This window comes from Corapipo altera, unplaced genomic scaffold (assembly GCF_003945725.1).
Source record: "Corapipo altera isolate COAL_440 unplaced genomic scaffold, ASM394572v1 56, whole genome shotgun sequence".
In the NCBI taxonomy this organism is placed as follows: domain Eukaryota; kingdom Metazoa; phylum Chordata; class Aves; order Passeriformes; family Pipridae; genus Corapipo; species Corapipo altera.
In genome coordinates this window covers 2230920-2245747 of record NW_020884896.1, presented here as the reverse complement: position 1 = coordinate 2245747, position 14828 = coordinate 2230920, and the positions used below count along the sequence as shown (strand labels likewise).

General features: G+C 35.0%; 1 protein-coding gene across 3 annotated transcripts in view; it reads right to left on the bottom strand.

Moving 5' to 3' along the window:
- Positions 1-1863: 1863 nt before the first annotated feature.
- The window catches only part of PCGF5 (polycomb group ring finger 5), a 65917-nt gene continuing 52952 nt past the window's right edge, over positions 1864-14828 (bottom strand). For 2 of the 3 annotated variants that reach the window (XM_027647881.1, XM_027647882.1), the window contains 2 exons: positions 13407-13466; positions 1864-11176 (listed from right to left, as the gene is read on the bottom strand). In XM_027647881.1, the coding sequence (XP_027503682.1) occupies positions 11129-11176; positions 13407-13466 (108 nt within the window). In that variant the 3' untranslated portion in view covers positions 1864-11128. The remainder of the gene's footprint in view (positions 11177-13406; positions 13467-14828) is intronic. The other variant, XM_027647883.1, reaches the window with a different exon arrangement.

Sequence of the window (14828 nt, the reverse complement as noted above, 5' to 3'; positions counted from 1 at the left end):
GGATAGACGCCAACGCTTTTATGAATTATGAATGCAGCAGTCTTCTTTCTAAATGAAGATGTTGGAAGTGTGCCACTGGAATGAGGTGCTCCTATTACATACTGCCAGCAAATTTCTGTTTCTTTAATGAAACCTAAATTACAAAAGCACTTTTCTTCTGAAAAACATTACTCTTGCCTATAATGACATAGCATATTCTCCTCTAGAATAAAACAGAAAAAAATAATCAGGGTAGAAAGCAATCTGAATCACAGTTCCAACAGGGAAATTCATATGCTATGCCCCGATGTAAATAGCTGTTTGTATACCCCCTACCTTCTTCCTTCAAAAAAACATAATCCAGGTTTATGACTGATCAGGTATTTGTAACTATTTTTATGCATATTTTTTTTCCCTCCACAATGATTCTCTTTTTAGCTACTTGAAACAAAGTAATTATTTAAAATAATTTAATCACCAGCATTTTTAAAAGAAACCTTGCTTGAGGAAACATTGCTTCCTACTTAGGAGCAGAATTTTGCACTTAGATATGATTCAATTTCTGTTTCATAAAGAATGTAATAGTATTAGGTAGAAGCATTATGTAAAGTTTGGGTTTTTTTCACGAGTGACCTTAAGTTTAAAGAACACTTTTAGATGGGAAAGTATTAGTCTACAACCTTTGACAAATCTGAGGTCAAATATCCCCCATGAAAAAGGTTCAAAGAAAGACAGTGAGGCTGCACTGCTTCATCTGCACAGGTTATACAGCAGCCAGTGGTGCCACAGCTGCTCTTTGCCTGTTAACAGATAACTGCAACTTAACTACAATTCTTATTTAATCATATGTACATAGTGCCATACACTATATATACCTTCACCTTTTGTGCTCACAAGCAATTATCTTCTGCTGGTAACACGTAGGATTTTACAAGAGGATGCCTTTTAGTTTAATCAGCAGTCCTTTCTATTATTTCTAAATCTGAATCACATCTCCAAGCTCATCTGTTGGTACTGCAGGTTTCACAGTAGCATTTCAGACAAAAGGTACAAGTTCCCTTGAATAAAAGCTCATTTGTAAGATATCCTCTAGCTTCCAGTTTGCACACACATTTATTTCACACTACCTTAGAGTTAAAAACAGCCCAACAACATAATAAAGGGTAATCAGAAGGTAAATGCATAGAACAATAAACACTACTGAAACCATATCAACCCAGAAAAACATCAAAAAGGCAGGGAACAAAAAGGAAAAAAAATAAAAAGCAGTGAAATTAGGTTAAAAAAAGTGGCAGAAACTCTACGGGATTTTTTTTTAAAACAGAGCCTCAAACACAGAGTCACATTCTGTAACCCACCTGGTTATATTTTACAAATGGGGTGCAAAATCCAGTTAGCTTTAGTGTGAGGCAGTCTCTGCACCTGTGAAAATTAATGGTAACACTCTATGACATTAACTAGAACAAAATCAGGCCATATGAGTCCCCTCTGACTTTTCTATAATGCATAATATTACTGCCATCTACTTTATACTCTGCATTTCTGAGTTGATAGCATGCTTGCATGATTAAGATACAAAGCTAATAAATGTTTAAATTCAAATATTACTACAAACTAGAGACGAGTCAGATAAAACCAGAGATTTTTTTATTGCACAAAATAAATTATATAGAAACAATGCAACAAAACAACTCGTATTGTAGGCTGCACAACAGATGTTACAACATGAATATATTTATTGCTTTGAGAAAGGAGCAATTCAGTGCTAGTAAGCAGATTAGTTATACTTCTTGCTCATCTAGATTTTTCACAAAATTAATCCAACTGGGCTAGAGGCATCTTGCAGCATACGGGTCAGGCCAAATTGCCATTTGTTATCAGCCATTATAAAGGTGCTGTAAACCTTCTTGACATTAGCACGAAGCACTCAATGCAACATCACCAGTACTGAGCCATACAGGTAGTTCATTATTAGAAATATCGTTACATACCAGATAAATTGACACACAAAGTTCTAAAGGCCCATTTACAGGGTTTGCATGAGCTGTTTTTTGAAAATAAATCTTGCTTACAAATGTCGATGCAGCTTTGCACAGGCACACATCGCTCTACATCAAGAGGCATGACCACGAGGTTTCGCCAAAAAAACCCCAAGTACCAGCACTTCCCTTACCTAATTGTAAAACTGCTCACTAGTGCCGACAATTACAGGTGTCTTACAATTTTTTCCAGGGCCACACTCAGCTTCTAAGACTAAACACCCCCCCCCATTCCTTTGGTAGAACTGGGTGAAATTTACAGTGCTTTTAAAAATACTTCAAAGCACAACATATTTGGTTCTTCAAAAGATACAAGCCTGCAATATTGCTATTGCACTCAGATCAAATGGATTTAAGTTTTTCAACTGCTACTTTGTGGACCCTGAGATGTCAACCCTAATGAATTAATACAGAAATTAGCTCTTAACAAAAATTATAAAAACAGACAGTGTTCATATAATAAAACAAACACATCAAATGCTGATCAACTGCACATCTTTGTGTAGCATGCATACAAATAAGAGAATGCCATTTCAAATGTTCATACTCCCAGTGAATTTCTCCCCCAGTTTGAAAAGGACACAAGTATTTAGTCAGCTGAGTTCCTAACAATGAGTTCTACTGCTAGTGTACACACTCAGTGTTGCAAAACTTTTTTACCTGTGTGGTTAATATAATAAGAATAAATTTAAGCAATATTAGCCACCCATGTAAGGAAAACAAGTGAGAAAGTGGGAAGTCTGGGTCATTTCAAGTCTTAGCTACAAGGACAATTGAAGAAAACCGCTCCACTGAGGTCAAGCTGAACTGAGCAACACGTTAGCCCACAGAGTATATCCCTGTAGAATTCCACTGAAATAAGTAAATAGATTTTGGATTGTACAGTAATAACTACAAACAAATATGGTTGCCACTCCTTACTGTACTTTAATAAAATTCTTTGCTTTACTGTTTTTTTCCCCTGAAGCTGTGTTAATGTATTATGATGAATCAAAATATAGTTAAAAGTGAGGTTTCAAAGAGCTGCAAAATATTACAAGAAATTAATTATTCTAAATTTTAAAAACGTTAAAATTCTTAGAAACTTTTGTGATGCAATTACGTTTCACGAATGTACCTAACAGTAGTTTCCTCTGTAGGAAAGTAAGTATTAAACTTGACTAATCTCGCACTCTTTTTCATCCAGGAGAGTGTTTTTTAAATGCTGTAAGTAAAATTCTGTCATCTTTTTATAAAAATGTTCGTAAGCACAGTAAGATTCAACTAAATAACCAAATATACCCTGAAATGTCCATTAAAACATATACACCACAAAAAACGGGTAGCATTTTTTATACCTATTATGAAGTAGAAAAGTCATAAGGCAGGATGAAGCTAATATCGAAGATGAGAAACAGCACCACCAGCCTAAGTTTTGCAATTAGCTTTCTGCTCAGACACAAAATATATTATCATAGTCAGATACAGTTGATTAAAGTGAGAAATGCATTTAGCCCAGCTGTACTAACTATACAGTTTCACACAGAATAAACAAGATTCCATAAATCAACAGAAAATGCATTTGAGCACAAAAAATAAAAATATGTAAGTGATTCTCTAAGCAGCATTTTGTTTTCTTTTTTTTTTTCAAAACATTAACATAGATAGATATTGGACTGATTAAATATCTACAAGTGCTTTTCCTTTACAAAAATACATATATTCTTAATAGTAGGATAGACTGTCATTAACAATGACCTGTGTTTTTTTTCACTTCAATTTGAATGATTTATAAGCTAAATTTTACAACCACAAAAAGGTTTATTTGTAATATGATGTTATCACTTTTGACAAAAAGCTTAAAACATTTTATATTTTAAAACAAATTAGCAACATAAGATCACAATATGTTCTATGAGCTCCTAAGTACTGTGAGGGCTGCTTTATTAAAAACTGGTAACTACTGATCAAATGCAAGGAAGCATTAGAACATTATTACTGCTCACCATAGGCTCCTTTCTTATCATAACTTGGATCACAGCTTATATAAGGACACTTAAGCCCCCACCCCCAAAAAATCCATTGAGGATAACTCTATATCATCTATTCAGTAGCCTGGAACATCCAACAATTCAGGCTTTGCATTAATTTAAAAAAATGCAAAATATTTTTCTTTCAATAGTTAAGTCTGCAATAAGGGAAAAAATGATGCATTGCTTCATGTTTATGCTAAGAAGCTTGTATTTGAGAAAAAAACTACGATCAGTAAGTATTTAGAATGAAATCTTTCAGCCAGCTAAACAATTAAATTGACTGATTACTTTCCAGTTTAGCTAATCACTATCCTGGAAATCAAGATATTTGGATTTCTTTATTCTTTCTGCTTTATACTGCACGAGTATTAGCACGTCTTGCTAATCAATGGTCTCACATCAAGGACAGCAATACCATTTGCTAAAAAAATAGCTATAAAAATCTGTAAAACATACTTAATATCTTCTCATTATCCTCCAAGTCTGTCCTTTCGACCCTCCAAAATATCACTGAAATACAACTAGAAACCCCAAAAGTAGCTTGGTGACTATTTTGTGCTTTGGAAGGTTTACAGGATTGACAGCACACTGAAGTTTTTGTTAGTTCACAGGCCAGGTATAGCAGACACATCAGTAATGCAAGCCTTTGTGCTTTTCTCTGGGAACATCAGTTAGGACTCAAAGAGCTACTCTATGTCTGTTAACCTTTATGCTATTCCTGTTGTGTTTTTCTTTTTCTATTTTGCACTGGAAACTGCCAGGTGTGCCTAACCCTTCAGCTTGGTGACACAGACAACTACCACTGCTTCAGTTCTGCTTGACTGATTCCAGGTGTACCTCTTGACCACTGCACTCCAGGAAAGTGTTGATGCCATATTCCGAGTCAGTTTCTGAGTGGCTTTACCTTTGGTATTAAATGGGTCCCCTAAAACTATTAGGCAACCAGATTATTCATAAAAGTAGTTTATTTAAAAAAAAAAACTTGTTTTTTCTGAACAAACTAAATATCGGACAACAAAGACTAACTTTAAATTGATTAGTATGTGGTATTTTTCAGTAAAAAGGGAACATGTTTCATTTTACTGCATCAATATTCAGGAGACAACAGGAGCAATACCTACCATACTCAATATTAATACAAAACTGAATTTTAGGAGTAGAATACTATCATAAAATATGGGCCTTGCACTTTGATAATAAATATCTTCACTACAACTTCACTTGTAATAAAAACCTCAGTATGTTAACTAGCAGTAAAATGTTATACTGTTGCAGTGATTTTGTGTATTGTATAGCAACCTTCCCTCAAATCTTACATTGCTTTCCACTCACTATCACAAGAAAAAAGGAAAATGCACAGTAGCTACTTCTGTTCACCTCATCCTGTCAACTGTCAACCATGTTAGAAGCATTTCCTAAAAATACACATAGAAGTTCTAGTATGAACTTCAAAGAAAAGTATGCATAATGGTTCAGAAAAACAAGCAAAGTCAAACCAATTCCTCTCTTTGGTCAAAATTAATGTAATGGCAAAAACTTCCACTTGTAGACATCTTTCATTCCAGAATTCTCCTCTATTCTGAGTTTATAGAACGTGGTCTCCTGCAAGTGCAAAAGATGGCCTAGACATTTCTACCCATCTACAGAGCTCCTCCATTTCACTGCCACACTCCAGAACCATACAGACCTAAATTACTCACTAGAGAATGAAACCATGGCCTTGTTCAACTGCAGTAGCAAGCTACCTGAATTCAAAAGATTTATGGCACATACCTTGGATGGAAGAATCTGTCAGGAATTCATTAATTAATCAAATTCCTATTCTGGAATCTAATGCTTTAATTTGCTCTACAAACAATGTAGACAGTAGTTAGACAATCAACAGGAAAGTCGGCCTTTGAAGAAAAATATATTAACATTACAAGATCATCTGTTGGAGGACATTCCTACAATGGATGTTTCAGCTAAGGTCTGAAGGTCAGACAATCCTTATGGCACAAAATTAGCAGTAAATGTGCAGTTGCAAGCTTTTCACGTTTCCTTTAGGGTGAATCAATCCCCTCATGTCTTGGAATTCATCCTGGAGCACACTCCGGCAGACTGCAATCCTTACTCAAACAAGTGTCTTTAGCTCAACCCCTTGTGGAAGTATGACCTTGTTCAAACTGGCTATACAGGATTCAAAATGCAGAACTGTGAGAACTCTGCTGAAATCCGTGAGAGCTGCCTGATGAATGAAACCTGTGAGCTGACACCTCATGTGCGATTTTGCCTTTATAATTCCTCAATGTTTTTACTTGTGGGGTACGAAATGGGGTGGGGTATGGGAAAGGGCAAAAGATGTGTAATGACCTAGAATTAGAGGACAGAAGGTGCCTGCTTAGACATTTTAACTGAGAGAAATAATAAGATAACAAAGCATGAAGTAAAGTGAGAGTGGAATATGCTGCATGATACATGCATTTTCGTAGGAAGTAAAGAGATGCCTTCAACTTGCCAGATTAAGTGAAGAAACTGGACTAAGCTCCTGGATAGGCATGTAAGTCTTAACACCTTGGCACTCTTCCAGGATAAAAATAAATTTGATCAATGCATGTAACTGACCAGTATATTATGTAGCCCCTCTATACACACGGCTCAATCTGTTTGAGATTTAGGATTGGCTTTGAACAGCTATCTGTTCTCTAGTATTTCTACCAGACACAGTATCTGGCTGAGCTGGATGCTATTCCTTTTGTTGCAACTCCTCTCAAAAATGTTTTTTCCTGGGGTGTGAAAGCCTCTTCTTGTCTTCAGTTACGTGAAAACATAAAAACCCCCCACAAATAATAAAGCTCAGTAATTGGTTCAATTAAAGGACTAAACCCTGGCCTATTTTGTTATTTTAGAAAGCAGCAGAAAAGGAAAAACTGTTTATGTCTCTCCCAAGGTCATGTGTAACAGTTATACATGGGAGAGATGAGATGAAACTCTGGACCATTACTTTGTCTGCAGCAGAGAATAAGAGCCTAGCTTCTATCTAAATGGAATGGGATCAATCTCTTTTCTCCTGCAGCTCCACTAGAACTGTTTTCAATAACAGAAAAGTCAAGTCATATTGCTGGAACCTATAGAAGAAAACAGACCAAGATCCAGATTCAAGCGTCCCTTATGCAGAAAATGGAATATTTTCAATGTAAAAGTATTTTTTCATATAATTTCTACTGAGATAGGGTTTAATTTATCTAAAACGACACATTTCTTTTTATGCTTTTTTTCTCCTGAAAGCTTCTCAATACAGCATGTTTATGAAATATTCTTGCTGAAAACATTAAGACCATAGATAAAATACAGAAGCAAATATTACCCTGTCAAATGCAAATAATGGGCTGAAAAGGTATTCTGTATTAATAATCAGGCACTTTGTTTTGTATAACATTTTTTAGTACAGTAAAAATAATACTTTTATAATTTTTTTTTGCATAATAACTGCAAGCTAGCTGAGTATGCACAATATACTTACAGCATTGCATACTCCTCGGACCCAAATCCCAGAAGGTTTCAAGTGAGCAGTACCTACTTTAGTGATGAGTCACTTAAGTTATTGTAGTAATCTTATTTGGTATTTAAAAGGAAAAAAAAAAGTTTATAGGACTAGGCCTTTAGCTACCGGCAGTGTAGTAATGCATGACGGAAGATACATTTCTTGATTAATCATCTAATTCCATATTGTTTGAGGTGTTATAGGACCTTGTCTGTAAATTCTAGCTTACAGCTTGTTACTAGATAAATGCAGCAATCAGCTATGCTGAACAAAATGTTGCTTATGACTTTCATTAATGAGTTTTTCAGTTTAAGGGAAAAACAAAGCAGCACCAAATGTGCTAAATAAGAGACAGCAAGGTTAGGTAGCAGTGTGGAATTTTTTAGGTCTTATCCCTCTGCAGCTAGATATTTCTGATATGGGAAAGCCATAGAAACACAGTGGCAGCAACACTTACTTTATATTCCTATGCTTTACAAGCATGCAGTGGTGACACTTTGTCATGGAATGCTCAGAAAGTGTGACTCTATCCAGGCATCTGCTCTAGGATGGCATATGGTGCAGTCTGAAGGGAATGCTTAGGTACTCATTTCACTTTACCCCATCTTTGGCACACAGGAATCTGCACATGCATTCTCATATTCCTATGGTGCTCAGATAGTCTTAATTGGCACAAATTAATTAAATATGCATATCTGTAGACACATGGCACATATGTACTATATGGGAGAGAAATTTCCTGTAAGGAAGGCAATGCCTGTGCTATACAAGCTGCCCAGTTAAGATATGTATTTCACTGGCACTTCACTGTTATAAAAACTATTAAACTGCAGCAGCACTCGGGCATTGTGCCATCAAATCAGAAATGCATAAAGTGTAGGTGGTTAACTCATATGCATTTAATGCCACCATTCTTAGCTGGGAACGTTGGTTCAGATCTGTCAGTATTTTCCATGCTTAAAATGAAGATTTGTCTTCTGTAATCTAGTTTTAACTTGCATCAAGAAAATACCATGAGTTAAAACAATGTCCAATTCTGATTGAGAGAATTCATGGTTCTCTGAATTATGAATACAGAAAGTTATCAAACAGTCAAAGAAAGCTTCTGTTAGGTGCCTTTCCAAAGCCAACACAAAACAGTGCTATTACAGGGGTCCTGTTAGGTGGAAGGATTAAAAATGATGCATTCTTGTCTTTTTAAAACAAGTCTGTTCAAATTTGTCAAAACAGCAAGCTCAATTGCTGAGGAAAAAACTGTGCCCTGAACCAAGCAGAAATTATGCTTAAGTATCCTACCATTAGCTTTGTGATAAACTGAAACAGATGTTTTATGTCAAGTGAATCTACAGTGAAAATTCTGGTATAAAAACAGGGGAAATATATAAAAACTGTAAGGTGTCATTTGTATGTGCATGTAAATATTTACAAATAATATCCTATTTCTACTGTACAAAACAACTATGTATACTAAAGAGAAAAATGATCTGCAATCAGAATGCATGCTTTGCTCTTCCAAGCTGCTCCATGAGGAGGACCTCTATATACAGAAAGAATCTATTTTTCCCTAGAGGCTCTGCAGAGAAGGGCCCTGTCTTCATGGAAAATCTTCTTTCTGTCAAGTAGCACATCACAGACTAGGTGGGCAAAAAGATGACTGCTCCCTGCAGCCAGTACATGCACCCCTTCCCATGAACATGTGCCTGTATCGGCCAGCACACTGCCTGCAGAAAAGGGCAGAAGCTTCCTTAACATTTCGCTTCCCCAGTCCCACTGGCACCTGCACAATATGTGCAAACTTGACCTGCAATAGCAGGTTTCCTAAACAGACTGCTACTGACAGCATCTTTATTTCTGTGTTGTCATACGGGCTTTGACGTGCAATGGTAGAATTCAACCCGCTTATGTATGATGTTCCTAAAGTCATCAATGTTAGAACCCCTAACAACATTAAAGGGGCTAGATTTAATCCACAACATGCTTATTTCTCCTACAGAACTTACTAATGTACAGGGACATACACTTACAAAGGATTTACAGCCTTGCATCCATCTTTTATACTTGATCCCAAGAAAGACTTTTCACTTTGTCTAAGAACCACCAGTTCACTCTACAGTAGCTTCTGAAAAATTAATTTGGTTCCTTTTTGCTGTATGCAAAAGGCATAAAGAAAGTAAATAGCTATCTACAACACTAGCAGGCATCTATTAAGTAGAAATTACATAAAGTTACTGAACTATAAGTATCTCCAGAGAACTTGAAGAGAAAAACTCAACTAACTATTAAGCAGAGTAAAGACAATGGAAGACTACAGAAAACATACACATTGCTATGCTCCCTGCAACATTACCAAAAACCCCAATAAAATTTTCATACTAGAACCATTATGCTTACAATATCTAAGGCAACAATCACTTTTTATCCAGCACTACCAGGTCTTAGGAAAAAAGATGACCTGAACAATTATATTGGTCAGACTGCTTATCTTCAGTATTGCATTACCTCTAATTTTATGGAAATAGTTTTATGATGTGACTTTAACTAATGAAAATTTCTGTAATGAATTCTAAACTCCAGATAGTTGTAAGAGGTACAATATGTAATTAAAGCTATATATTATTTTTGTTTTCGCATACTATAGACCTCCATCCAATCTTAAAAGGAAATGCTTATTACGAGAGGTAATAATTATGTAAAATTTTGCCTTGCTTGTAATTTTGTAGTGAAATTGATTTGTTCCATAGACATTTATATTATTTTAGCTTCATTTTTGTGGAAGCTTAATTAGAAGAAATGTAATCTGACCAGAAGCCATTTTCCAAAAATAGGTAGTATCCCAAATTCCAATCTTCAGGGAAACCATAGAAAAGTGCAATCACAAAGGCTGCAATGCTTTTAAGCAATATTAGCAGAATCTATTTAGCAGATTTAAAATTACTATTTTGAATTATCATGTTCTACACTTCTTGTTAAGTGTAATTAATCTTCATTCACTGCAAAAGGACTGTTGCACACTCATGAGTGAGCTATACCTGGACCCATGAGAACCTTATCAAGAAAAAGGTAGTGGCCCAACCACCACATTTCTAAATATATTTTCTATACAAAATATTGTCAAGGTATAATCCTTAGTTATTTGTACAGTACTCTATGATTTAAACAACAATATTCAGTAAAATAGTAAGTGTGTGAAACTGCAACACCACATGGAATGAGCACTCTGCCATTTTGCTAATGTAATCAATATTAGGACCAGAAAAATTTTCTAACACGCAAGCAAAAATATTCCATAGTTTTTGAATCTTGACTGTACACTTCATGATTTTGGCTATGATTTGCAGCACACCCTTAAGATACACGAATATCTTATGCACATTTCAGTAGCAGAATGGCACTTGGCTTGCTCTAATAGAAACAACAGAGATGCAACTGACACTTTTAAGAAAGACAATGTCCTTATTTGCATGCTGAAAATCTGGCTGTGTCCCCCCAATCCAGGCACATCCATTCATTGTGCAATCTGTCGATGGGTAAACAAATAGTGCAGGATTCATCTCAGTGGGATCTGGCCCTTTGGTCTAACCGAAGTCAATTCTAGGTCGATACTGAAGTACCATGGGGTAAGACTGAAAACAAAAGCAAGGGGAAAACAACAACAAAAACAGAGAAAGCATGAAGACATAATTCATAAAGAAAATGCAATTAAAAACTGCCTTAAGAATAGCCAAAGCTTATCTCTAAAACACAAATATATGACAGTTTTATTTATATGAAATGATTCCATACAACAGCTAAATACATACCCATACCTCAAATCTATTAGCTATTTGTCATTGATACAAAATTTCTCTATCTGCTTTCATATATTTCAATATTTATACTTTATTACATAAATACTTGGAGTGCTCAAAGAACTCTTACTTCTGTGTTGCTGTGCTTGATAAAAATCAATCTTGAAATTTTTTACTTTCTAAACTGAAGTATATTTACAGGTGACGTACTCTGTTTGAATTTTTATATTTACAGAGGTTCCCTAGCTATACTATAAAAAAAAAAAAAAAAAGATGTCGAATTGGTGTCAGCTGATTTTCTGAGAGAAGATGGCTAACTTTTCCCCCAAATCCAAACTCCTTAATCTCAGATCTAGTGATACATTTTTATTGGTTTCTACTGAAAAAAAAAAAAAGGCAAATAAACTACTTCTTGGATCCCTGAATTGGACAAAACTGTTGTGAAATGAAAGGCAAGACTGGGTGGGTTTCCCAAAAGGGCTGTAGAACACCTGGGCACTTGTTGCTCAAACTGTTGTTTTACTAAATGTCTTATTTTTTCAGCCTCTCAGCATTTCATTTAAGTCTAAAGTTTTCCTCTTAACTTCATTAGGGTAATGGATGTTTTCTATAGCATAAAATCCTGGAAAATCTCATTGGCTCAGCAGCTGTATAGGCTTAAATATCTCTCTGCCACCGAATAGAGGAATAAAGCTAATTTAAAGGTTTTTTTAATTGCAAATTTGGAAGTACACAGAATTATTACAGAAGTTATCAATGAAACCAGAAATATTTTGCTGCATTCAAATGCAACAGAGATGAAGAAACAGAGATATAGCTTCAGAGACCTATATGGGTTAATAAACTTTCCATGCCATGGGAGTGAAATGATCATAAGAACTAAATGTGATCACATTTGCAGGGGATTTACAAACTGGAGTGCAGAGAAATCATAACCTAAACCAAGAGGTATTAACAGTATCAGGAGTATTTAGGAGAGAAGACAGGGAGCACCATGTGTAGTCTGCATGTGCAATTAACAAACTTTTATCTGTAATACCATAAACTACTTGTCTTTGATTATTTTTTTATTTGCACAAGATATGACTACCATATTATTTAAATGCTATTTCACACCGTTTTCACCTTGATTATATAAATTGTCTCTAGAAGTACGCAAATCATACTGGAAATGCACACAGGCAGAGACAGAGCAGTCACCTCGCTGAATTGCCAAGTAAACCAGGGAGGCTCAGTGTTTTTGCAAACAAAATTCCAAAACTGTACAAATAAAATGCACTATGCTGGAACAATTCTAATTACTGAAGTAAACATGAGTATAGCAGGTTGATCCCATTGGTTAGTGGGGAGTGACCCTCTATCATTTCCTTTAATTTTTTTACTCATGCAAAAATATTATTTCAAACTTGTAAAGTAATTAGAATGAAGTTCAAATAAAAATTTTCAATGAGGAAACTGAAATATCATTTCAAATAGGTATGAACCAGATTGGTCAATGAAACTTAGAAATCGGCTTCAGTTTGCAGGTTCTGTAGGTTTTGTTTTGTTATATAGTCTAGAGATTAAGGCATTATTCCATTTCTAATTTTAAAATATGTGAAAGAAATATAGTTTACAAAAATCTAACATTTCTTTACTCCATTAAAAAGGACACATGAATTCCCATAAAGAAATGAAACCAATGTTGTCTCCTTTGATTCACATTCTTCAGTTCTGACTCCTTGTCATTGACTGCACAACACTGCTTAGTTAGAAGGATGAGATAGAAAGAGGTAGATAATCCTTTGAGACTGATATGAATATCACCCTACACAAGGGTATCTCTCCATTAAAAAAACCCAAAACAGCCTAATGTAAAGTAAAAGAAACTCCTAAACCTTTTGAATGGACTGTGTTTATTTATTCAATAAAGCTTGCACTGAGGGAATGAAAAAGCTCAGGCCTCGCTCACAGAGTTTTAGCACTTCTTAGTGAGGAATTATAAAAACTCCACAAACTGAATTACAATTGAAGTGCTGACAGGACCTTAATGACTGTAATATGTACAGTCGTGAGTGCCTCTTACCTGATAAAAAGTGCCATCCTGTGAGCAGACTTGCGAAGATGAGCAGTTCTGACACCGAAACTGCGAAGGAGATGATTTTCTGATCAGATAAGAGGCATTCACAGCTGGACATACACATTTACCATTTAGTGAATTAATTTTTTTTTTTTTAATTTTCAAATTTAAAGCTCACAATTAACTTACTTATTTAAAAACAGGAAAGACTTCTCTAATGAATAAATGGACATTTTCCCTTTACTTGTCTACCTCATGTAAGGTCCATAGGTATGCCAGTAAAAGCTCATGGTTAATAGTATCAAAGATGTATATAATAAACTTATTTGATATTCATTCAGAAGAAGACGTTGTTAATTAATTACCATTGCAACTTCATTAAGGAAAAAAAAATCATAGAAGCCTATATATTATTGGATTTATTACCAGCACAGTTTAATTTTTACAGGTTTTAGTCATCTCTAACTTCAGGGGAGTGATTTAAAACTACATAAAAGATGAACACATACTGTGTGTATGTAAACGCAACTTACAAACTTAATCAAGAGTTGTCAACTCTTACATTCACTTAATGTTAAAAGCTATAGTTCTGAGATTTTTGAAAAAATTTCATCAGTACAAATGTTTTTTTTGTCAAAATGATGGCTATTGTTGCTTCCAATACAATGCATCTGCCAAAAGTCCACTTGTAGGCAGGTGCTGCAGGATGAAATGTCATGAAAAAATTCCATTATCATTAGTTTTTGCCTCAACACTTCCTAATAGTACAGCCAATGCTAACAAAAATACAGAATGGCAAGCCAAAAAAACACCCACTGGTTTCAAGACAGTATTGGAAAAAATACTACTTAAAGCTCCCTTATTCGTGCAATATTGTGGTTTCAGTAATGATCAAATTTCAGTGCAATATTACTTTCAAATTTCATGAATACTTGCTTATATACACTAACTTCTCTAATTCCTATCAAAATCTATCCTCCCCCCCCACCGCTTCAGATTAAGGTAAAACTTTGAGAAACTTGTGAATTGTTAACTCCACAGTGTGTTTAATTCTCTGTCTTCTCTGTCCGTGCCCCAGTGCTTTTTATTCTGAGCACTAGGGTGCTTAAAAAAAAAAAAAAGAATACAGCAAGTTTGGAATCTTCTACAGATCAGTACATTAAGATATGTTAAATGCTTAACCTTAGCTGCACTCCAATTTAGCCTCCACTAGTAATTACAGACAACAACCCTGTATATACTACAAAGCAATAAAGACTGAAGAACAATCCACAGTCACACACAAACAAATTTATAAAAGAAAGGGAAACAAAGGGGATATGACTTCTAACCAAAAAAATTAAATATACAAGGCAATATAAGGGCTACTAAATCAAACTGAGGATCAGACCTGAAAAAGAAGTCTGTAAAAAAGTTAAATATTGCAAT